Source organism: Pristiophorus japonicus, chromosome 12 (assembly GCF_044704955.1).
Source record: "Pristiophorus japonicus isolate sPriJap1 chromosome 12, sPriJap1.hap1, whole genome shotgun sequence".
Lineage (NCBI taxonomy): Eukaryota > Metazoa > Chordata > Chondrichthyes > Pristiophoridae > Pristiophorus > Pristiophorus japonicus.
Genome location: NC_091988.1, coordinates 133,451,073 through 133,477,042, shown reverse-complemented (window position 1 = coordinate 133,477,042; position 25,970 = coordinate 133,451,073). Strand labels below are relative to the sequence as shown.

General features: G+C 48.0%; 1 protein-coding gene across 1 annotated transcript; it reads left to right on the top strand.

The window, feature by feature from the left end:
• Window positions 1-9,793: 9,793 nt before the first annotated feature.
• On the top strand, window positions 9,794-19,617 carry nudt19 (nudix (nucleoside diphosphate linked moiety X)-type motif 19). Its single transcript, XM_070894993.1, has 2 exons — window positions 9,794-10,100; window positions 18,401-19,617. The coding sequence occupies exon 2, from the start codon at window positions 18,406-18,408 to the stop codon at window positions 19,576-19,578; it is 1,173 nt and encodes a 390-aa protein (XP_070751094.1). The 5' UTR covers window positions 9,794-10,100; window positions 18,401-18,405; the 3' UTR covers window positions 19,579-19,617.
• Window positions 19,618-25,970: the final 6,353 nt, after the last annotated feature.

Below are 25,970 nucleotides of genomic sequence, written 5' to 3'. Positions count from 1 at the left end.
AGCGGGGAGCTTGTTGACTGTGAGGTGGAGCATGGCAGCGAGGAAGATTGAGAAGAGGGTTGGAGCGATAACGCAGCCCTGTTTAACCCCGGTCTGGACGTGGATTGGGTCTGTAATGGATCTGTTGGTAAGGATCACGGCCTGCATGCCATCGTGAAGCAGGCGAAGGATGTTGCGAAACTTTTGGGGGCATTCGAAACGGAGGAGAACGCTCCATAGACCCTCACGGTTGACAGTGTCAAAGGCCTTTGTAAGATCGAAAAAGGCAATGTATAAGGGCTGGTGCTGCTCCCTGCATTTTTCCTGCAACTGGCGCGCTGCAAAGATCATGTCTGTTGTGCCCCGTAGGGGGCGAAATCCGGATTGTGATTCCGGGGGGAGCTCCTCGGCCACAGGGAGAAGACGATTGAGGAGAACTCGAGCGACAATTTTCCCAGTGGCTGATAGCAGGGAGATTCCTCTTTAGTTGCCGCAGCCGGATTTGTTCCCCTTTTTAAAAATGGTCACAATCACTGCATCTCTGAGATCTCCTGGTATGCTCTCCTCCCTCCAGATGAGAGAGATGAGGTCATGTATCCACGCCAACAGCGCCTCTCCGCCATATTTTAGCGCCTCAGCAGGGATTCCATCTACACCCGTAACCTTGTTATTCTTAAGCTGTTTTATGGCTTTGCCTACTTCGTGCAACGTTGGAGTTTCACTGAGTTGATGGCGGGTCGCATGCTGTGGGATGGAATCGAGAACACTCGAGTCAAAGGCAGAGTATCGATTCAGGAGATCTTCATAGTGTTCCTTCCATCGGGCCCTGACAGCCTCGGTGTCCTTGATGAGTGTTTCCCCATTCTTGGCCAGGAGTGGGGTGGGGCCTTGGGAGTTTAGACCGTAGGTGGCCTTGACTGTAGCGAAGAATCCTCGCATATCGTGGCTGTCGACCAGTTGCTGTATCCCCTGTGCTTTCTCCATCCACCACCTGTTCTTTAGGTCCCGAGTTTTTTGTCGGTCCTGAGCCTTGAGCCGTCTGTAATGTTGTTTTGCAGCTCCCGAGTTGGGCTGTTGCTTGAGGCTCAGAAATGCTTTGCGCTTGCAATCTATTAGTTCTTCGATCTCCTGATCATTTTCATCAAACCAGTCCTGGTGTTTTCTGGTTGAGTGGCCAAGTGTCTCTTCACAGGCACTGGTTATAGAGGCCTGGAGGGCAGACCAAGCGCTATGGGGATTCAGCATTTTAGGGTCATCAAGGCACACCAGATTGGCTGTAAGGCGCTGGCTGTATAGGGATCTCTAAGCTAGGTCTCTAAGTGCCCGACATTAACTTTTTTGCGGAACTGCTTTGGGGATCGGTCCAGCAGTCGTCAGCTCCTATCATGGCACAGGTGATGCGCACATCCTTGTGATCCCTGGCTCGGACGATGACATAGTCGAGCAGGTGCCAGTGTTTGGAGCAAGGGTGTTGCCACGATGCCTTGTATTTATTCCTCTGGCGGAACAAGGTGATGAGAAGTTCATGTTCTAGATATTTTATCAGGAGTAGGGTGCCACTGGAGTTGGCTTTCCCTACCCCCTCTCTGCCAATCACACCTCCCCAGAGGCCTGTGTCTTTGCCAACCCTGGCATTAAAATCACCGAAGAGGAACAATTTGTAGCCCGTGGGGACACGGGACAAGGATGTCTCGAGGTTGGAATTAAATCCCTCTTTAGTCTCATCCATTGCATCGAGTGTAGTGGCGCATGCACTGATGACTGTGGCACATTGGTTCCAAGATAGGGTGATACGGAGAGTCATGAGGCATTGGTTAACCCCACAGGGGGAGTCTTTGAGGTGGTCGACCAGCTCATTCTTGACGGCAAAGCCGACTCCATGAAGGCGGCGTTCTGACTCTGGTTTCCCTTTCCAGAAGGAGGTGTAACCTCCACCATGTTCCTTCAACTGGCTTTCCCCTGCCCGCCGGGTCTCGCTTAGGGCGGCAATGTCAATGTCAAAACGTCAGAGTTCCCGGGCAACTATGGTGGTGCGGCATTCCGGCCTGTTGCTGCTGGGATTGTCCATGAGGGTCCTGACGTTCCAGGTCCCGAATTTCATACTGACAGAGTGGAAGATGCCTGTGCGTGAGGTCTTTTAACGTGAGGTGGCCGCTGCACACCGGCAACCACATGGGCTTAGCTGAACAAGGCCTTGGTCCAGTGGCAAGGGGGTCCAAGCCAACTGGAGACCAGGCACAGCTCTATAAGTCTAATTGCCTGCGGCGAAGTGTTGGCCACAAGCTCGGCGCCAGGTAGCTCCATTGATGGTAGATGGCCCGAGGCTAGGTTGGGGGACAGGCATTAGGAAGGTGACTTCCAAAGTTATTTTAAAAGTTAAAAGTTGCTAAAGGTTCCCAATTTATTTCAAGAGTTTCTAAGGGTTGTTAAAAAGTTTTTAAAAGTTTCTAAGAGTTGTTAAAAGTCGAAGATGTAAATCAATAGTAGATTATAAAAGTTTCCCCAATTTAAAAAGTTTCTAAAAGTTGTTAAAAGTCAAAGATGTAGATTAATAATAGCTATTTAATAGTATTTCAATTGAAAGTCTAAAATGTAAGTTTTAAAAGTTCTCCCAAATTGTTTAATAAGTTTAAAAGTTGGTTAAAAGTTTAAAAATTAATTAAAAGTTGGTTGGGGGTATAAGACGACGCCACGCCTCGGTCCCTTCAGCCGGTTCGGCACGGCCTCGGAGTCCCTTCAGCCGGTTCCTCGTCCTCGGGTCCCCATGATGATGCAGAGGAGGAGGAGCAGCAGCCATAGAGGAGGGATCGTGGTAATGGTGGCATTGCAAGTGCCATGCATGAGCGGCTCATTAGTCACTGCTTACAATAAATCATTGCTGAGACGGCAATTGCAAAGCATAAAGACCTGGCTATCTACAGGTCGTAGGCTCTATCACCTTTGAAAGGTCCAAAGAGAAAGATGACCAAAACGAAACATCAAATGACAAATTTAATTTCACACACAACTATCTCCTGTTTACATAACTACCTGCAAAGATCAGCAATATATAAACAAACAGCTCTCCCCTTTGAAAATAAGAAGCCACAGAGAAAATCTGGCTGATCGGGCCTTTTTTCAGGCTTTCACTCCCTTTTGCTTCTTCCCTCTCCCAACCCTGCTGCTCCTCCTTAATTCGGCTCCAGTGCCTGCAGCAAGGCTGGTGGAAGGTTGCTCAGTCTGCAACAGAGACTGCAGATGGCCAACAGGATGCCCTCGACCAGCTCTGGGCCTGGAAGGTCCGGCTGCAGACTGCACCACCTCACCATGGGCGGCAGCAGTCTCTGATGGCTGGGGTGCAGACAGAGGCAAGTGCAATGGAGAAGCAGCAGTGGTGGGAGGACATCCTGAGAGAGGACAGCAGCTTCCATTTCGACCGACACACTGCCATTCTCCCAGGGCAGAGCCTCAGCATCGGAGCAGATTGCTGGCCTGCTTTGGCACTGTGAGATCCCCGTTGGACTGGTGGTAACCCAGAGACAATGGCAGCAGTCAGCACTTGCGTGGCACCAATCTGAGTCTGCATGAGAGCAGAATAATTTTGGATGCCACCATGCACTAACTCCATTACAGCACTAAGCCATTGTATTGCTTAGGCCTGTGCTGCAACAGCTGCTGTCACCTCACCCATGACTCATGGCATGAGGTCTGGGTCCCCACAGTCTCTCTGCGAGTCTACCATCCTTTGCAAACTGCCGCGATGTGCTATGAGACAAGTGCAATGCTTGAGGCGGACTCCTCTAAGCTCATAGTAAGTGCATCCATGCTCTCAGGCACCCTTTCCATTGCACTCAGAAGCTCGCTGTGCATCCTCATTGACCGTCTGGCATCGAGGTTCTCATCTAAGTCCCGCTGAGCAGAAGTCACGCACATTCTCACCCTCCGGGGAACTGGCCCCAGAGCTTCCCTTTCCCCGTGGCGTTGTTGCATGCCTCACCAACATCAGATCCCCTGGAACATGGCCTTCTCCACCGACGTCATGTCCCCACTCTCAGAGGCAGCTGGCTGGTCTGACACAGGCAGAGATACAGTGATCTCCCCTTCCTCCTCCTCTCCCACATTGCTGGCACACGAAGGCTGAGAGGCGGGCTTCTGGGCTGCTGGCTCATTATCTGAAAGCATTCAGGCAGGAAAGTGTGGTTAAGTGCAGGGGAGAGGGCAGGAAGGCAGCAAGGAATTGAGACAGCATAGTTACATATAATGTGGGAAAGGCTTGTGGTGTGAGGGGAAAGTGGTCTGATAGAAGAGGGAGAGGTGATGAAAATATCACTATTGTCCCTAGGGGGGACGGCTTCTCCCATGGCAACCACACCCGCCACTTGTGCCTCGATGACTGCAGCCACTCGCTCCTCGAGATCGGTCAAGGGCTGAGGTCTGCCTCCCCTCCTCCCATGCACAGTTGCTCCCTCCTGTTGGGAGCAAGCTTGGCCTGCAAGAACAGAACATGTGAGTGAGTCTGCAGCTACATGTTTGTCAGATGTGCCTACCATAGTTGAATCGGTGTTACTGTATGGACGGTGTCAGATGTGGATGTTACATTCATTAGGCGGACACAGTTGGTGTGTGAGTGCTGGGATGTGGCAGCTTATACCGTGTTTGAGACAGTGAGGTTGAGATGGTGGCATGTTGAGTTTTCTGATGAAGGCACTCACCCTGACGACCCAAGTGAGGTCGTTTGAATTTTTTGCGGCATTGCGTGGGGAGTTCTGGGCACCGTGCTTCTGGCTACCTCCCTCCATAGACTACGAGAAACGTTAGGCAGTGGCCTCCTGCCAGTGTGAGGAAACATCATGGCCCGTCGTCTCTCCACCAGCTCAACCAGAGCCTCCAGGACAGCGTCAGAAAACATGTGGGCACGCTGGCAAGGCCTCTGCCCTCCACGATGCTTGCTGCAAGACTAGTGCACAGGCTGCAATGATGAGATTGAGGCTGTGCAGCATCATTGAACCTCCCCTTTAAGAACCAGATGGCGCCATTATGTCTGATGCCTCTCTGATTGGCGTGCCTGAACTTCATTAGCGCTGTGACCTTAGTACCCCACTTGCCGACTGTATCGCCCGAAGAGAAGTGTGTAAGGCTTGATTTAACGTTACTCTTCCCTCTTGCGGTGCTAAAACTGAAGCTCGCGGTTGCCAGCGCTAATTATTGCCAAGCACTAAACTTACCGACCAGTCAATGTTAGCGATTCAAAATGGACGATAACAAACTTTTAGCCATCATAAGAACATAAGAACATAAGAAATAGGAACAGGACTAGGCCATACGGTCCCTCGAGCCAGCTCCGCCATTCAATAAGATCATAGCTGATCTGATCATGGACTCAGCTCCACTTCCCTGCCTGCTCCCCATAATCCCTTATCCCCTTATCGTTTAAGAAACTGTCTATTTCTGACTTAAAGTTCAATGTCCCAGCTTCCACAGTTCTCTGAGGCAGTGAACCCTCTGAGAGAAGAAATTTCTCCTCATCTGTTTTAAATGGGCGGTCCCTTATTCTAAGATCATGCCCTCTAGTTCTAGTCTCCCCCATCAGTGGAAACATCCTCTCTGCATCCACCTTGTCAAGCCCCCTCATAACCTTATACACTTCAATAAGATCACCTCTCATTTTCATAGGTTGGGCCTCTATTCAATTCCAATGAGTAGAGACGCAACCTACTCAACCTTTCCTCATAAGTCAACCCCCTCATCTCCGGAATCAACCGAGTGAACTTTCTCTGAACTGCCTCCAAAGCAAGTATATCCTTTCGTAAATATGGAAACCAAAACTGCACGCAGTATTCCAGGTGTGGCCTCACCAATACCTTGTACAACTGTAGCAAGACTTCTCTGCTTTTATACTCCATCCCCTTTGCAATAAAGGCCAAGATTCCATTGGTCTTCCTGATCACTTGCTGTACCTTTTGTGTTTCATGCACAAGTACCCCCAGGTCCCGCTGTACTGCAGCACTTTGCAATCTTTCTCCACTTAAATAATAACTTGCTCTTTGATTTTTTTCTGCCAAAGTGCGTGACCTCACACTTTCCAACATTATACTCCATCTGCCAAATTTTTACCCACTCACTTAGCCTCTCTATGTTCTTTTGCAGATTTTTTGTGTCCTCCTCACACATTGTTTTTCCTCCCATCTTTATATCATCAACAAACTTAGCTACGTTACACTCGGTCCCTTCTTCCAAGTCATTAATATAGATTGTAAATAGTTGGGGTCCCAGCACTGATGTCCGTGGCACCCCACGGGTTACTGATTGCCAACCCGAGAATGAACCATTTATCCTTGTTCTCTGTTTTCTGTTAGTTAGCCAATCCTCTATCCATGCCAACCACGTGAACTTTTATCTTGTACAGTAACCTTTTATGTGGCACCTTGTCAAACGCCTTCTGGAAGTCCAAATACACCACATCCACTGATTCCCCTTTATCCACCCTGTTCGTTACATCCTCAAAGAATTCCAGCAAATTTGTCAAACATGACTTCCCCTTCATAAATCCATGCTGACTCTGCCTGACCGAATTTTATTTTTCCAAATGTCCTGCTACTGCTTCTTTAATAATGGACTCCAACATCTTCCCAACCACAGATGTTAGGCTAACTGGTCTATAGTTTCCTGCTTTTTGTCTGCCTCCTTTTTTAAATAGGGGCGTTACATTTGCAGTTTTCAAACTGCTGGGATCCCCCCAGAATCCAGGGAATTTTGGTAAATTACAACCAATGCATCCACAATCCCTACTTCTCTTAAGACCCTGGGATGCAAGCCATCAGATCCAGGGGATTTATCCGCCTTTAGTCCCATTATCTTACTGAGTACCACCTCCTTAGTGATTGTGATTGTGTTAAGTTCCTCCACCCCTATAGCCCCTAGATATCCACTGTTGGAATATTGTTAGTGTCCTCTACCATAAAGACTGATACAAAATATTTGTTCAGAGTTTCTGCCATCTCCATGTTCCCCATTACTAATTCCCCGGTCTTGTCCTCTAAGGGACCAACATTTACTCTAGCCACCCCTTTCCACATTTAACATGGGCGGAGGGACATTCAACAGAGGGTACTTACAGGTATCTGGAGGCAGCAACAGGGAAAGATTGGGGCTTGAAATTATGTTTCTAACGCCACCCGTTAATGCTGGAGAGAGGCGGCTAAGTGCTTACCTATGGTGGGGAGCTGGTATCTGGGCTCACGGGAACTTTATTTGGGCGGTGGGGACGGCACCAATAGGTACCGACGTGGTGATGTCATCGAGCGTACAACACCCCTGTGGTGCCGCGGCAGCGAAATTAGATTGATACAGTGGCCTTACCAGCAGGCGATGTTTCTTCATCTTAGGCAGTCTCTGTCAAAGGTGGGGCAGACGGTGGTTGGAGGGACGGGTGGATGGGGTGCTTAATTTGTCGTATGCTCCTTACATTTTTTGTGCTTGGTTCTGCATGTTCCCGGCGAAGAGACTCGAAGTGTTTGGTTCCTTCTCGGATGCTCCTCCTCACTTTGAGCGGTCTTGGACCAAGGATTCCCAACAGTAGTTGGGAATGTTGCAATTTTTCAAGGAGGCTTTGAGGGTGTCCTTGAAGCATTTTCTCTGTCCTCCTTGGGCTCGTCTGCCATGACTTAGCTTGGAGTAGAGTGCTTGTTTCAGGAGTCTAGCATCGGGCATGTGGACAATGTGGTCAATGCCTCGATGTTGGGGATGTTGGCCTGAGAGAGAATGCTGAAGTTGGTGCATCTATCCTGCCAATGAATTTGCCGGATTTTATGGAGGCAGCGTTGATGGTACTTCTCCAGTGCTTTGAGATGCCTACTGCACATAGTCCATGTCTCTGAAGCATACAGGAGGGCAGGAATCACTACTGCTCTGTAGACCATGAGCTTGGTGCCGGGTTTGAGATCCTGGTCTTCAAACACGTTTTTCCTCAGGCGGCCGAAGGCTGCACTGGCACACTGAAAGCGGTGTGGACTTCGTCATCGATGTCTGCCCTTGCTGATAGTAGGCTCCGAAGGTATGGGAAGTGGTCCACATTGTCCAAGGTTTCATTGTGGATTTTGATAACCAGGGAGCAGTACTGTGTGGTGGGGACAGGTTCGTAGAGGACCTTTGTCTTACTGATGTTTAATGTGAGGCCCAGACTCTCGTACACTTCAGTGAAAGTATCAACGATGGTTTGAAGGGTGCTACCCTGCAATCAGCCAGTGTATATGCATGGACACTGGGAGAGGATTGGATCCCGCTCAGCTGTAATGCTGGAATCTGAATTTGGTTTATTTAAAAGTGAAAAGGAACCTATAACCTTGAAAGGGCAGCAGTGAACCAAAACACATTGATTTAAACCATAATTCTGACAATAGGACCCCATACTATATAATGGATATTGTGGCTTTAGAGTGGGTACAATGCAGATTCATTAGGTTGCAAAGAAAGACTGAAACATTGGGCCTTTTTTCATTAGAATAATGCAGATTATGGGGCGATACGAGAGAAATATTTAAAATTATGAAAAAAATAAGTGCATAAGAAAAAGAGCAGGAATAGGCCACACGGCACCTTGAGCCTGCTCCGCCATTCAATAATTCATAGCTGATGTTCTACATCAACTCCACCTTCCCACACTGCCCTTATCCCTTAATTCCCGTAGTGCTCAAAAATCAATCTCAGCCTTCAATATACTCAAAGACTCCACAGATCTCTGTCTTCTGTCTGTTTACCAATTCTCAATCCATTGCTGACCTACATTGGCTAATGCCTCACATATAAAATTCTCATGCATGTGTTCAAATTCTTCGATGGCCTTGCCGCGCTCTCTCTCTCTCAGTAACATCCGCCAGCCCTACAACTCTCACCAAACTCTCTGTTCCAATGACTCCGGTCCCCTCATCACATCACCCAACGATTAATGGCTGTGTTTTCAATTGTCAATGCCCCACGCTTGGGCATTCATTCTCTAAACCCATCCGCTTCTTCACCCTCTCCTCTTTTGAGACACTCCTTGAAACCCACTTTTTTGACCAAGCTTTTGGTCACCCTTCTTAATAGTGGCTCAGTGAGTAGCACATTCAGTTCTGAGTCAGAAGGTTGTGTGTTCAAGTCCCACTCCAGAGACTTGGGCACATAAATCTAGGCTGAAGCTCCAGTGCCATGCTGAGGGAGTGCTGCACTGTCGGAGGTGCCGTCTTTCAGATGAGATGTTAAACCGAGGCCCCGTCTGCTCTCTCAGGCGGACGAAAAAGATCCCATGCCATTATTTTGAAGAAGAGCAGGGGAGTTATCCCCGGTGCCCTGGCCAATATTTATCCCTCAATCAACATAACAAACTCAGATTATCTGGTCATTATCACATCGTTGTTCGTGAGAGTTTGCTGTCCGCAAGTTGGCTGCTGCGTTTCCCACATTACAACAGTGACTACACTCCAAAAATATTTAATTTGTTGTAAAGCGCTTTGAGACGTCCGAGTGGTCGTGAAAGGCGCTATTTAAATCCATGACTTTCTTTCTTTGGCATGGTATCTGGTTTTCGTAACACCAATATGAAGCGTCTTGGGATGATTTTCTATATTAAAGGCGCTATATAGATGCAAGTTATAATGTATTTATAATGATCTTTATATAGACAGAATGAAAAATTAAAGGTGGCGAATCCCACTTTTACAGGCACATTTAACGTAACCCTCGGGACATTTTATGACATCAATATTAAAGGACTAATGCAGTTCTTGCCATTCTCGGTACTTCTTCGCCCTGACCCATAGATGGAATCATGTGTGGGAGTGTATGAGAGATGGGCTGTTCTTGTCCTCTGTCTTTCAGCAAAGGTGAATTTGCTGAGTTCTGCAGTTTTCCCTTTATTTTTATTTTGTCTGTTTCTCTGTTCATTCTAAAGCGAAGAGCTCTGTTTTGTTCAGATTCCTGATCGTAACACACAGCTTGTGAGCAGCAGTTGTCAGCTTTTGACACTAGACGTGCATGCCAGCCTTGGAAACTTAACAAAAGCTGACAGATCTAAACAGCCTTGCAACACGTCCGATAGCAAGTGAAGACAAGGAATTACACGCATTGAGCAGCAAGACATGGGCTTGTCATAACTTCAGCCACAGGTATTACCCAATACTACACCACTTTTACCACGTGGAAAAGTCACGGCCCCAGTTTTAATGGGGGAAGGGCGGTTCTGGAAGTGGGCGACGATCCCGGGGATGTGGAACTACGGCCAATCTGAACAGCCTGCTTTCATGTGCATAAATCCTCCTGAAATTGCACCCTAACCTGGCGGCAGGAGGTCGCAGCCGGGAACACGGCAGTCAGTGGGTGGGGGAGGGTAGAGGGGGATCGGGGGGGGGGGGGAGGAAGGTAGAGGGGGATTTGGGGGTGGGGAGGGTAGAGGGGGATCGGGGTGGGGAGTGTTATACTCATAATAAATGATCAGACTGAATACTGTGTGTAATGAGCAAGTGTGACCTTAACTCCTTTATTAAGATTCCAGAGTGCAGGTACCTCGTGGGTTGCCTGCTTATATACTATGCTCCCAAGGGTTTCATGGTCAACTGTGATGTCAGTTGCCACTTGTGTGTGTGTTGGAAGATCAAAGTTGGTGGTGCCCTCTTCAGGTTGTTCGTAGCTGTTGGTGAATCGCAATTTGATTTGGTCCAAGTGTTTTCTGTGTGTTTGTCCATTGGCCAGTTTGACCTGAAATATCCTACTCCCCGCTTTGGCTGTGACTGTGCCAGCGACCCATTTGGGACCATTTCCATAATTGAGCATAAGCAAAGGACCATTGATCTCAATATTGCGTGACAAATTTGCGTGGTCATGGTACACACTTTGTTGATGCCGTTTGTCCTCCATGTGATCATGTAGATCAGGGTGGATCAGAGAGAGCCTTGTTTTAAGCGCCCTTTTCATGAGCAGCTCAACTGGGGGAATCCCGGTGAGTGAGTGGGGTCTGGTGCGGTAGCTGAGCAGTACTCGGGACAACTGGGTCTACAGGGAGCCTTCTGACACGCGTTTCAAGCTTTGCTTGATGGTCTGAACTACCCGTTCTGCCTGGCCGTTGGATGTGGGCTTGAACGGGGAAGATGTGCCATGTTTGATCCTGTTGCGGGTCATGAATTCTTTGAATTCAGCACTGGTGAAACATGGCCCATTATCGCTGACTAGGACATCAGGCAAGCTGTGCGTGGCAAACATAGCTCGTAGACTTTCAATGGTGGCCGTGGATGTGCTCACAGACATTGTTGCACATTCAATTCACTTTGAGTAAGCGTCTATGACAACCAAAAACATTTTGCCTAGGAATGGGCAAAGTTTACATGGATCCTTGACCACGGTTTGGATGGCCAGGACCACAAACTTAGCGGTGCCTCTCTGGGTGCATTGCTCAACTGAGAGCAAGTGTTGCACTGGCGCACACATGATTCTTAAATCTGAGTCGATGCCAGGCCATCACACGTGGGATCTGGCCATGGCTTTCATCATTACGATGCCTGGATGGGTGTTGTGTAGTTCGCAAATTAATGTGTCTCTGCCTTTCTTGGGCAAGACTAAGCGATTGCCTCACAAGAGACAGTCCGCCTGCAGGGACAGCTAATCTTTGCGTCTGTGGAACGGCTTAATCGCTTCCTGCATCTCCTCTGGGACACTGGACCAGCTCCCTTGGAGGACACAATTTTTTACCAGGGACAGTAAAGGGTCCTGGCTGGTCCAGATCCTGATCTGGCGGGCCATAACGGGGGATTTCTCGTTCTCAAATGCGTCCATGACCATGAGCAAGTCCGCTGGCTGTGCCATTTCCACCCCGGTGGTGGGCAATGGTAGCCGACTGAGAGCATCTGCGTAGTTCTCTGTGCCCGGTCTGTGGCAGATTACATAGTTGTATTCCGGCTCAGTGTAGTCAGCCGCCGCTATGGGGCTGGATGAAGCTTTAACAATGGGTGGGGAGATAACCACTTTGGAAGCGGGCAGAGGCATTGGTATTAATCCCTTTGCTCGCCGAGAATAGCGATATGAACGGCTTGTGGTCAGTTTCAAGTTCGAACTTGAGGCCAAATCAGTACTGGCGCATTTTTTTTAAGACCCGTAAACGCAAGCCAGAGCCTCTTTTTCAATCATGCCATAGGCCCTTTCAGCCATGGACAAACTCCTGGATACATACGCAACTGGTTGCAAAATTCCCGATTCATTAGCTTGTTGTAACACACACCTGACCCCGTAGGACGACGCATCGCAAGCTAACACCAATCGTTTACATGGGTTATACAGGACAAGCGGTTTGTTAGAACACAATATGTTTCTGGCTTTCTTAAAGATAGCCTCTTGTGAGTTCTCCCATACCCAGTCATCTCCCTTGCGCAGTAGCACATGTAGGGGTTTTAGCAGGGTGCTTAACCCAGGTAGGAAATTACCGAAGTAGTTAAGGAGTCCCAGGAACGACCGCAGCTCCGTTACGTTTTGTGGTCGCGGCGCGTTCTTGATGGCCTCCGTCTTAGCGTCAGTGGGTCTGATGCCATCTGCTGCACTTCTCCTTCCTAAGAATTCGACGTCCTGTGCCAGGAAAACACACTTCGAGCGTTTCAATCTGAACCCCCTCCAGGTTCTTCAAGTGCTCCATGGTGTCCCGACCTGTAACCAATGTCGTCCTGGAAGACCACTGTGCAAGGAACCAAATTTAGCAGGCTCTCCATGATCCACGGGAAGATCGCTGCGGCCGACTGAATCCCGAACGGGCACCGGTTGTAGATAAACAGACCTTTTGTGCGTGTTGATGCAGGTGAGGCCTTTCGAAGACTCCTCCAGCACCTGCGTCTTGTAGGTCGAGGCCAGGTCCAGCTTGGTGATCGTCTTCCCTCCAGCCAGGGTCGCGAATAGGTCGTCTGCCTTGGGTCGAGGGTACGGGTCCTGCAGCGAAAAACCGCTAATCGTTACTTTATAGTCCCCACAAATTCTAACCGTACCGTCCTCCTTGAGTACCGGAACAATCGGACTGGCCCAGTCGTTGAATTCCACGGCACGATGATGCCTTCGCGTTGCAGCCTGTCCAGCTCGATTTCCACTTTTTCACGCATCACGTACGGTACCTCCCGAGCCTTGTGGTGGATGGGTCGCGTACCGGGAACCAAATGGATCTGCACTTTCGCCCCCGAAGAGCTTCCAATGCCTGGCTCGAATAACGAAGGGAACTTGCTTAGAATCTGGGTACATGCAGTGTTGTTGACGGACGAAAGCGCTCGGATGTCGTCCCAGTTCCAGCGGATTTTCATCAGCCAGCTTCTGCCAAACAACATAGGGCCATCCCCTGGCACAATCCACAGTGGGAATTCGTGTAATGCTCCATTATAGGAGACGTTGACTTCAGCACTGCCGATTACAGAGATTAGTTTCTTTGTGTAAGTCCTTAATTTGGTGTGAATGGGGCTGAGCTTGGGCTTGTGTGCCTTCTTTCCCCACAGCCTGTCGAAGGCCATTTTACGCATTATGGACTGACTTGCCCCCGAGTCCAGCTCCATAGACACTGGAATACCATTCAGTTCAACTTTCAACATTATTGGTGGGCATTTCGTCGTGAACGTGTGTACCCTGTACACCTCTGCCTCCTCAGTACGAGTTTCCAATTCCGTCTGATCCACTGCGGATCGATCTTCCTCTGCGACGTGGTGGTTTGCAGGGTTTGCAGCTCACCTGCACATTCGTTGGAAGTGTCCCATTGTTGTGCAGCCATTGCACGCATAGTGCTTAAAGCGGCATTGATGGGGCCGATGATCACCTCCGCAGCGCCAACAGGGTGTTAACTGCCTCGCAGTAACATATGATGGCGGACTCTGGGTCAATTGAGGTCGGGCCACAGCAGCCAGCGTGTACGTTCTGCCCTGTACATTTCTGCTCAAAACCGACGTTACTTTATGCACAGTAACTTCTTTGTTCTGTGAAATCTGCTTGGTGTTGTTGCTGGTGGACATAAATGCCTGAGCTATCGTTATGGCTTTACTCAGATTCGGAGTTTCTACAGTCAACATTTTGCGAAGGATTGTCTCCTATCCGATGCCCAGTACAAAAAAGTCTCTGAGCATTTGTTCGAGGAATCCCTCAAACTCACAATGTCCTGCAAGGCGCCTTAGTTCAGCGAGGTACTGGCCCTCCGATCCTTGACTCGTGTAGAACCAATATTTCGACATCAAAACGTTTTCCTTAGGATTTAGGTGCTCCCGGACCAGCATACACAGTTCTTCGTAGGATTTCTCTGTTGGTTTTGCTGAGGCCAGAAGATTCTTCATGAGGCCATAGGTTGTTGCCCCACAGTTAGGAGGATCGCCCTTCGTTTGGTCGCGTTCTCGTCCCCTTCCAGCTCGTTTGCCACGAAGTATTGGTCGAGTCTCTCCACAAAGGCCTCCCAATCGTCCCCCTCTGAGAACTTCTCCAAGATGCCGACTGTTCTTTGCATTTTCACGCGGTTGCTCGTTACCTCGTCGCCATTATTACACTCATAATAAATGGTCAGACTGAGTACTGTGTGTAATGAGCAAGTGTGACCTTAACTACTTTATTAAGGTTCCAGAGTGCAGGTACCTCGTGGGTAGCCTGCTTATATACTGTGCTCCCAAGGGATCTGGAATCCCTTAGGACTCCAACAGGTAAGCCCTCTGGTGGTCAGATGTGACGCAGGTTACAAGAGGTTAAATACATAACAGGGAGGGTGGAGGAGGATCGTGGAGGGAGGGTGGAGGACGTGGGGGAGTTTAAGGGATCGGGCGGTGGCGGAGGATAGGGGGATCGGTGCGTGGAGGAGGGTCGGGGTGGAGGATGGTAGAGGGGGTGGGGAAGAGTGGAGGATGATCAGGGTAGCGAAAGGTAGAGGGGGATCGGGGGCTGGGGGAGGGTAAAGGGGGATCGGGTGGAGGGGATTGTGGGGGAGGGTAGAGGGGGATCGGGAGTGGAGGAGGGTAGAGGGGGATCGGGGTGGGGGAGGGTAGAGGGGGATCGGGGTGGGGGAGGGTAGGGGGGATAGGGGTTGGGGGAGGGTAGAGGGGGATTGGGGTGGGGGAGGGTAGAGGGGAATCTCTACCCTCTGACGTCTGTCATTGGGAAAATGCTGGAGTGAATCATTAAGGAAGTAGAAGGACATTTAGAAAAGCATAATATAGTCAAGCAGAGTCGGCATTGTTTTATGAAACGGAAATCATGATTGACAAATTTGTTCGAGTTCTTTCAGGATGTAATGAGCAGGGTTGGATAAGGGGGAACCAGTAGATGTCGTGTATTTGGATCTGCAGAAAGCATTTGATAAGATGCCCCATAAAAGGTTACTGCACAAGATAAGAGCTTACTGGTTTGGGGGTAATACATTGGCGTGGATGGAGGATTGCCCAACTAACAGAAAGCAGTCGGGATAAATGGGTCATTTTCAGGTTGGCAAACTGTAACTAGTGGGGTGCCACAGGAATTAGTGCTGGGGCCTCAACTATTTACAATCTATATTAATGACTTGGAAGAAGACACCGAGTATAATGTAGCTAAATTTGCTGATGATACAAAGATAGGTGGGAAAGCAAGTTGTGAGGAGGGCGCAAAGAATCTACAAAGGGATATAGTTAGGCTCAGTGAGTGGGCAAAAATTTGACAGATGGCGTATAATGTGGGAAAATGTGAGGTTATCCACTTTGGTAGGAAAATTAAAAAAGCAAATTATTATTTAAATGGGGAGAGATTACAAAATGCTGTGGTACAGAGGGATCTGGGGGTTCTTGAACATGAAACACAAAATGTTACCATGCAGGTACAGCAAATAATCAGGAAGGCAAATGGAATGTTGGCCTTATTGCAATGGGGATGATGTACAAAAGTAGGGAAATCCAGCTCCAACTCTACAGGGCATTGGTAAGACCACACCTGGAATACTGCTATACAGTTTTGGTTTCCTTATTTAAGGAGGGATATACTTGCATTGGAGGGAGTTCAGAGAAGGTTCACAAGGTTGATTCCTGAGATGAAGAGGTTGTCATATGAAGAAAAGTTCAGCAGGTTGGGCCTCTACTCATTGGAGTTTAGAAGAATGAGAGGTGATCTTATTGAAACATGTAAGATTCTGAGGGGGCTTGACCGGATAGATGCAGAGAGGATGTTTCCCCTAGTGGGGGAATCTAGAAGTAGGGGACATAGATTCAGAATAAGGGGCCGCCCATTTAAAACGGAGATGAGGAGTAATTTCTTCTCTCAGAGGGTCGTGAATCTTTGGAATTCTCTACCTCAGCGAGCTGTGGGGGCAGGGTTATTGAATATATTTAGGGTGAAGATAGACAGATTTTTGAATGGTAAGGGAGTCAAGGGTTATGGGGAGCGGGCGGGAAAGTGGAATTGAAGCCGGGATCGGATCAGCCATGATCTTATTGAACGGTGGAGCAGGCTCGAGCAGCCAAATGGCCTACTCCTGCTCCTATTTCTTATGTTCTTATGATTGGGACAAGTCCGTCGGGCCCCTTGCGTAGCTGACCTTGCTGGAGTATGCAGAGTTAATTTTCGTGAAGCTAGCGGGTGCCCGCTCGTGGAGGGGTGCATTACAATGGCCACTTTCCCAAGCCTCCGATAAAGCTGATATTTTTGCAAGTTGTGGACAGGGTGGAGGGGGCACATATCAGCTCTCACAATAAGAAAGTACTTGGGTTCCTGTAGAACGCGAGAGTTGCTGGTTCCAATAGAGAGCACTATGAAAAAAGAAAACGAAGCGTTGGGGTTCATTTTTAGAGGGATGGAAGCTTGGTTAGACCACACTTGGGGTACTGTGAACAATTCTGGTCCCTATATTATAAAAGGGTATCTTCATCTTCTTAGGCGGTCCCTCATATCAAGGATGACTTGCTTCCACACCAAAAAGGGATGAGTTCACAGGTGTTTCAATGAAGGACCTAATATTCCAGATCCCAAACTGCTTTTGAAGGGTGGAAGATGCCTGTGCGTGGATTTTTTTAACCTGTGGTGGCCGTTGCACACCAGCCACCACACGGGCTTGACAGAGCTAGGTCTTGTTCCAGTGGCATGGATTAACCAAGACAACTGGAGACCAGCTCTGCTGCACAGACCTAGTGCACGCACATATCGCAGTGTGATATATAGCCACTGGAGAAGGTGTTTAAAAAAAGTTTACTAGAATAATAGCAGAACTGAGAGGTTATCAGAAAAGACTGAATAGGCCGGGGATCTTTTATCTAGAAACGAGAAGACTGAGGGTGACCTGATAAAGGTCATCAAGATTATGGAATGGATTGATATGGTAGATGTAGAGCAGATGGGAGTGAATTTTCGCAGGAAAAATGGGAAGGTTTAGGGAGGGGGCGAGTGAAAGTTGGAAAAATCTAAATCCCGATCCCAAGCCGGCTCCACCAGCCCACTTTCACCTTTTAATCAAGTGGGACGGAGGGGTGGGCAGCCCACCCACTGCCAGGAGGTGAGTTGACAATTTTAAAGTGATAATGAGGCCTGAAGCCTCCGTTTTAACCTTTGCAAGTTTAACTGCAGGCGGCCGGGGTTCCTGGGGCTCGGGAATATCAGTGGTTCAACGAGGCGGCCTCAGCCTCAGGGAGCAATCACTGTGGGCTGGGGGGAGCAGGATTGCTTGCTCTCGGCCCCCCCTAGCTCCCCCATCAGCAGCACGGCCCTCAACGGGGACAGTGCCATCAACCACCCCACCCCGGGTCGGGCATCGGACCCCCTGGTATTGCAACTGAGCCCCGGGTCGAGGATCGGACCTCTCCCGGGGATCAGGATCCCGCACCCCTGGGACATGGATTGGACCCATCTCAGGGATCGCCCCCCACCCCAGGATCGGGGATCGGATCTACAACTGCAGCCCCCCCCCCCACAGGCTTAGAACACACACACTCCCCCAACTCCCACATCACCTGTACCCAGCACTTACCTGTTGCTGCAGCGTCCAGCCTGTGTTCCCCGCCCGACTGACAATCAGGCTGACCTCCGGGCAGGCAGCCCACCCAATACGTAACACGCCCGCATACCCCACAGCATGTTGGGAAACCCGGAACTCCGTGTTTCCCACTGTCTGCCGGGTGGTACACCAGAAAATGCCAGGTAATGTTTCCACTTGCTGCTGGGACCAAATCTAGGAGCCATCAATATAAGATAGTCACTAATAAATCCAATAGGAACTTCGTTAACCAGAGACTGGTTAGGGGTGAATAGCATAGATGCATTTAAGGAGAAGGGGATAAGCATATGAGGGAGAAACAAATAGAAGGATATGTTGGTGGGGTTAGATGAAGAAGGGTAGTAGGCGGCTCGTATGGAACATAATCATCGCCATGGACCTGTTGGGTCGAATTTCCTGTGTTTGTGCTGGTAACACTGGAGTTGCTGATCTACAGTTCTACAATTAATAGATTATCCTTTCTTGCAGCGAAGATGAATAAGGACTTAAAATATTGGAAGGAAGCAGCTACTATGATTTTGGCTGCAGGTGTCCGAAATCGTTTTGAGAGTAAAAGTGTCAAGAATACACAGACCTATCGGCCTTCACCTTTGGAGCCTATACGAGAGAGAAATGTGGAGAAGCCGGTGTTCGATTATACCGTGCTTTTGTTACAACGGAGTGCGAGAAGCAGTTTCATGCCTGACGCTCAAGTGTTCCCTGGGGGTACAGTCAGTACGTCTGATTTTTCCAGCGAGTGGATCCAGATGTTCCAGCCTTTTTGCGAGCCTCCCAACTTTAACCTAGGCACGATCAGGCAAATTGGCAAGAGGGCTCCAATCTTTGCAATGGACAGGAGAAAGCTGGGATCGCAAATTCCTGGGGAGGTAGCTTTCCGTATTTGTGCCATTAGGGAAACCTTTGAAGAGTCAGGGATTCTAGTAGTGAAGCCCAACGCCCCTGATAAATGTTTGAACGGCCAAGGAGCCATAAAACTTCCACCGTACGACCAAAAGGAACTTTCAAGTTGGAGGCCACTTGTGCATGAAAACGCAGTGAATTTTATAAAAATGTGCCGAGAGCTGGACTGTGTACCAAATATCTGGGCATTGAAGGAGTGGAGTAACTGGCTCACCCCCACTTATCTGAAGACAAAGAGGTTTGATACCGCATTCTTCATCTGTTGTTTGCAAGAGATTCCTTTTACAGAGCACGATGGTCATGAAACTGTCCACTATGACTGGATGTCACCCCCTGAGGTGATTGAGGGTCACCATTCTAAGAACCTCTACGTCCCTCCCCCACAGTGGTATGAGCTGGGCAGAATCTGCCGATTACCCCATCTCCAAGATCTGCAGCAGTTCAGCCAAGATCGTATGGTGGAAGGCTGCGAGCGATGGTTTCCAATCTGTCTGCTTGCATCCGATGGCAGCGTTATTCTGTATCCTGGGGATGAACTTTATCCAGAGGATCCGGACTGCACAGGGGAAAAGGACATGAACCTCAGTTCCTCAAAATCTCTGGAACAACTGCGGCTGGAGGTTACCAGACTACACCGAGTGGAATTGCGAAGTCTGTATGATTGTACTCTGTATGTGAATATTGAGCCCCAATGTAAACATGTCCACCCACTAATGATGTACACTTATCCCAACAGTCATCTGTGAACAGTACAATTAATATGTAAACAATTGTGTCTGAAATAAATATCAGTGAGTGCTGTTGAAAATGATCAAAGTTTATTCTTAATTTTTTTCTCTCCAAATAGAACAGTGAAGGTCGTAATATCAAAAAGAAAGCACGCTTGACGAGGTATAGCGGTTCCACACATTTCTAGCTGTTAATCCTGTCAGAACATTCTAGCAATTCCACAAGGGTCCATGAAATGTCAAGTATCCAGAGAAGCAAATAAATTTCCTCAGAATATCAAATGACAGGAGGAATATTCAACATGGGCAGAGGAACATTCAACAGCAGGTACTCACAGGTATATGGAGAAGGTAACAGGGAAAGCAGCATTCTGACAATAGGACCCCACACTAGACGGTGGCTATTGTGGCTTAAGAGTGGGTACAATGCAGATTCATTAGGTTGTTGACTGGTATGAGAAGACTGAAAAATTGTGTCTTTTTTCATTAGAATAACACAGATTACGGAGCAATATGAGAGAAATATTTAAGATTATGAAAGGATAAGTACATAAGAAAAGGAGCAGGAGTAGGCCACATGGCCCCTTGAGCCAGCTCCACCATTCAATAAGATCATACACACATGTATAATATATATATATATACACACATATCAATATACTCAACAACTGAGCATCCAGAGCTCTCTGGGGCAGAGAATTCCAAAGATTCACAACCCTCTAAGTGAAGAAATAACTCCTCATCTCAGTCCTAAATGGCTGACCCCTTATCTTGAAACTATGACCCCTGGTTCTAGACTCTCTAGCCAGAGGAAACAGCCTCTCAGCATCTACCCTGTAGCCCCTGAACAAATGTATACGGTCAATGAGATCATCTTTCATTCTTCTAAATTCCAGAGCATATAGGCCCATTCTACTCAATTCCTCCTCACAAGACAGCCCTCTCATCCCAGGAATCAATCTAGTGAACCTTTGCTGCATTCCCTCGAAGGCAAGAATATCTGTCCTTGAGTAAGGAGACGAAAACTGTGTACAGTACTCCAGGTGTGGTCTCACTAAGCTCTATATAATTGTAGCCTAAGCAGTCTGGCAGACAACCTTTTATACTCCCTTGCATGAGGTGTGCAGGTGACCCTTGGGCCTTCAACAGTTGCGCCCTCTGGTGGCAAGTCTTACACAGTTACAATGTTTACATACATAACTTCACTCCCCCCCCCCCCCCCCCCCCCAAAGTCTTTGATACAAATTATTTACAAGTTGAGACAATCCGGGGCCCTACGCTCCCTGGTTGATTGTCTGAGTTCAAACTCTAACATGGATGAGTTGGTCGGACCATTGCTGCACTGCGGTGCGGCTGGTCTGACAGGACTGTTGGGAATGGTGGTTTCATCCTCTTGATTGACAGCGAGGTCGATTGCTGGTTGGGTGTGTGTTGGTGGATCGATGATGGTGATGTCCTCTTCAGGTTGTATCTGGTTGTCAGTGAACCGCAGTTTGGTCTGATCCAAAAGCTTTCTGCACTTTGTTCATTCAATAGTTTGACTATAAACACTGGCTAGACTTTCCACTTCACATCGTCCATCTATGGCCCATCTATGGCCCAAAACAGACCTCTATCGCCCATTTTGAGCAAAAAGTGGAAACTAGGCCCAAAACATCGCCGGAAAAACAGGTGCCTAAGTTTCCACTTTGATCACCGAGATGATCGCCCACACAAGGCCCATCCCAAGTTTCAGCACCTAGCATGCACTTCGCTGGGCAGATGCAAGGCCCAAAAGAGTGCTGAGAAATAGTTGCTTTTTCTGGGCCTAAGAGAAGGAAATGGGCACTATGGACGCTATTTTGAACTTCGGAGGAAGGGTGGAGGATTAGTTGTGAGTTATTTAGAGAGTTAATTTAAAGTTAATTGTACTCAGAATATTGGAATAGGGAATATAAAGAGGTATTATCAAGTTATTTTTGGTAAATAGGTTTTATATATTGAAATTATTTTGTAAATAGCTTTAACAGTGAAGTTATTTACTGATATTGTTGGGACTTATCAAACTGACTGGTATACAGCGTAGAGAGTACAGAGAGTGCATAGTACAGTGATTAGAGAGTATAGCGTAGAGAGACTATAAAAATTCGTGAAAGTCATTATTGATAGTGATGGGTCCTATCCTTTCCCTGCCTTTAATTGTAACTGCTCACACACTGGTTACTGAAAGGATCAATCGAAGAGGTGGCAGAGTAATGCGTAGACGAAGACAGAGGAGGAGACCGTACAGCCAACGAAGGTACTTGGAAAAGCAATCCTACCTAAACTTGTCTGAAAATGCTTGTCTTAGGAGGCTGTGATTCCAGAAGGAGGTCATCGATGAAGTCGGCGAGAGGCGGGAGTTCTGGCGGCAGCGTTGGTGAGGCCTACAAAAGGCCAGTGCGACCAGGAGCTCGGGGAGTCGGCGATAGGCGGGAGTTCTGGCGGCAGCGTTGGTGAGGCCTACAAAAGGCGTGGCTTCTGCAGCTGCAGCAGGGTGAGAAGGCAAAAAAGTAGTAGAAAGAAATCGAAAGGTGACGTCACAGCCAAGGGGGTAAGTGATTGGCTAGTGATGAGTAAGTAGCTTTTCTATTTCGTTTCTTTATCAGTAAGTAACATTTAGCATTGTTGTTAAACTAAGTTTATCTAAGGAATTAAGTCATGGCAGGAGAGCTCGGACATGTGTTATGCTCCTCCTGTACTATGTGGGAAGTCAGGGACGCCTCCGGTGTCCCTGACGACTACATCTGCGGGAAGTATATCCGCCTCCAGCTCCTGACGGACCGCATTGCGGCACTGGAGCTGCGGGTGGATTCACTCTGGAGCATGCACGATGCTGAGAATGACGTGAGTAGCACGTTTAGTGAGTTGGTCTTACCGCAGGAAAAGAGTACATAGCCAGACAGGGAATGGAAGACCAACAGGAAGAGCAGTGGAAGGAAGGTAGTGCAGGGGTCCCCTGCGGTCATCCCCCTGCAAAACAGATACACCGCTTTGGGTACTGTTGAGGGGGATGACTCATCAGGGGAGAGCAGCAGCAGTCAAGTCTATGGCACCGTGGGTGGTTCTGCTGCACAGGAGGGCAGGAAAAAGAGTGGGAGAGCAATAGTGATAGGGGATTCAATTGTAAGGGGAATAGATAGATGTTCCTGGGCCGCAACCGAGACTCCAGGATGGTATGTTGCCTCCCTGGTGCAAGGGTCAAGGATGTCTTGGAGCAGGTGCAGGACATTCTGAAAAGGGAGGGTGAACAGCCAGTTGTCGTGGTACACATAGGTACCAACGATATAGGTAAAAAATGGGATGAAGTCCTACGAGACGAATTTAGAGAGCTAGGAGTTAAATTAAACAGTAGAACCTCAAAAGTAGTAATCTTAGGATTGCTACCAGTGCCACGTGCTAGTCAGAGTAGGAATCGCAGGATAGCTCAGATGAATACGTGGCTTGAGCAGTGGTGCAGCAGGGAGGGATTCAAATTCCTGGGGCATTGGAACCGGTTCTGGGGGAGGTGGGACCAGTACAAACCGGACGGTCTGCACCTGGGCAGGACCGGAACCAATGTCCTAGGGGGAGTGTTTGCTAGTGCTGTTTGGGAGGAGTTAAACTAATATGGCAGGGGGATAGGAACCAATGCAGGGAGACAGAGGGAAACAAAATGGAGACAGAAGCAAAAGGTAGAAAGGAGAAGAATAAAAGTGGAGGGCAGAGAAACCAAAGGCAAAAAACAAAAAGGGCCACTTTACAGCAAAATTCTAAAGGGGCAAAGAGTGTTAGAAAGACAAGCCTGAAGGCTCTGTGCCTCAATGCGAGGAGTATTCGGAATAAGGTGGACGAATTAACTGTGCAGATAGCAGTTAACGGATATAATGTGATTGGCATCACGGAGACATGGCTCCAGGGTGACCACGGCTGGGAACTCAACATCCAAGGGTATTCAACATTTAGGAAGGATAGACAGAAAGGAAAAGGAGGCGGGGTGGCATTGCTGGTTAAAGAGGAAATTAATGCAATTGTAAGGAAGGACATTAGCTTGGATGATGTGGAATCGGTATGGGTGGAGCTACGGAGTACCAAAGGGCAGAAAACGCTAATGGGAGTTGTGTACAGGCCACCAAATAGTCGTAGTGAGGTTGGGGACAGCATCAAACAAGAAGTAAGGGATGTGTGCAATAGAGGTACAGCAGTTATCATGGGCGACTTTAATCTACATATTGATTGGGCTAACCTAACTGGTAGCAATGCAGTGGAGGAGGATTTCCTGGAGTGTATTAGGGATGGTTTTCTAGACCAATATGTTGAGGAACCAACCAGAGAGCTGGCCATTCTAAACTGGGTGATGTGTAATGAGAAGGGATTAATTAGCAATCTTGTTGTGCGAGGCCCCTTGGGGAAGAGTGACCATAATATGGTAGAATTCTTTATTAAGATGGAGAGTGACAAAGTTAATTCAGAAACTAGAGTCCTGAACTTAAGGAAAGGTAACTTTGACGGTATGAGGCGCGAATTAGCTAAATTAGACGGGCAAATGATACTTAAAGGGTTGACGATGTTTAGGCAATGGCAAACATTTAAAGATCATATGGATGAACTTCAACAATTGTACATCCCTGTCTGGAGTAAAAATAAAACGAGAAAGGTGGCTCAACCGTGGCTAACAAAGGAAATTAAGGATAGTGTCAAATCCAAGGAAGAGGCATACAAGTTAGCCAGAAAAAGCAGCAAACCAGAGGACTGGGAGAAATTTAGGATTCAGCAGAAGAGGACAAAGGGTTTAATTAAGAGGGGGAAAATAGAGTACGAGAGAAGCTTGCCGGAAACATAAAAACTTCTATAGATATGTGAAGAGAAAAAGATTAGTGAAGACAAACATAAGTCCTTGCAGTCGGATTCGGGTGAATTTATAATGGGGAACAAAGAAATGGCAGACCAGTTGAACAAATACTTTGGTTCTTCTTCACGAAGGAAGACACAAATAAGCTTCCAGAAATACTAGGGGACCGAGGGTCTAGTGAGAAGGAGGAACTGAAGGAAATCCTTATTAGGCGGGAAATTGTGTTAGGGAAATTGACGGGATTAAAGGCCGATAAATCCCCAGGGCCTGATAGTCTGCATCGCAGGGTACTTAAGGAAGTGGCCCTAGAAATAGTGGATGTATTGGTGATAATTTTCCAGCAGTCTATCGACTCTGGATCAGTTCCCATGGACTGGAGGGTTGCTAATGTAATACCACTTTTTTAAAAAGGAGGGAGAGAGAAAACGGGTAATTATAGACCAGTTAGCCTGACATCAGTAGTGAGGAAAATGTTGGAATCAATCATTAAGGATGAAATAGCAGCGCATTTGGAAAGCAGTGATAGGTCCAAATCAGCATGGATTTATGAAAGGGAAATCATGCTTGACAAATCTTCTGGAATTTTTTGAGGATGTAACTAGTAGAGTGAACAAGGGAGAACCAGTGGATGTGGTGTATCTGGACTTTCAAAAGGCTTTTGACAAGGTCCCACAAAAGAGATTGGTGTGCAAAATCAAAGCACATGGTATTGGGGGTAATATACTGACATGGATAGAGAACTGGTTGGCAGACAGGAAGCAGAGAGTCATGATAAACAGGTCCTTTTCAGAATGGCAGGCAGTGACTAGTGGAGTGCCGCAGGGCTCGGTGCTGGGACCCCAGCTCTTTACAATATATATTAATGATTTAGATGATGGAATTGAGTGTAATATCTCCAAGTTTGCAGATGACACTAAACTGGATGGCGGTGTGAGCTGTGAGGAGGACGCTAAGAGGCTGCAGGGTGACTTAGACAGGTTAGGCGAATGGGCAAATACATGGCAGATGCAGTATAATGTGGATAAATGTGAGGTTATCCACTTTGGTGGCAAAAACACGAAGGCAGAATATTATCTGAATGGCAGCAGATTAGGAAAAGGAGAGGTGCAACGGGACCTGGGTGTCATGGTTCATCAGTCCTTGAAAGTTGGCATGCAGGTTCAGCAGGCGGTGAAGGAAGGGAAATGGTATGTTGGCCTTCATAGCAAGGGGATTTGAGTATAGAAGCAGGGAAGTCTTACTGCAGTTGTACAGGGCCTTGGTGAGGCCCCACCTGGAATATTGTGTTCAGTTTTGGTCTCCTAACCTGAGGAAGGATGTTCTTGCTATTGAGGGAGTGCAGCGAAGGTTCACCAGACTGATTCCAGGGACGGCAGGACTGACATATGAGGAGAGACTTGAGCAACTGGGCCTTTATACACTGGAATTTAGAAGGATGAGGGGGATCTCATAGAAACATATAAAGTTCTGACGGTACTGGACAGGTTAGATGCGGAAAGAATGTTCCCGATGTTGGGGAAGTCCAGAACCAGGGGACACAGTCTTAGGATAAGGGGCAGGC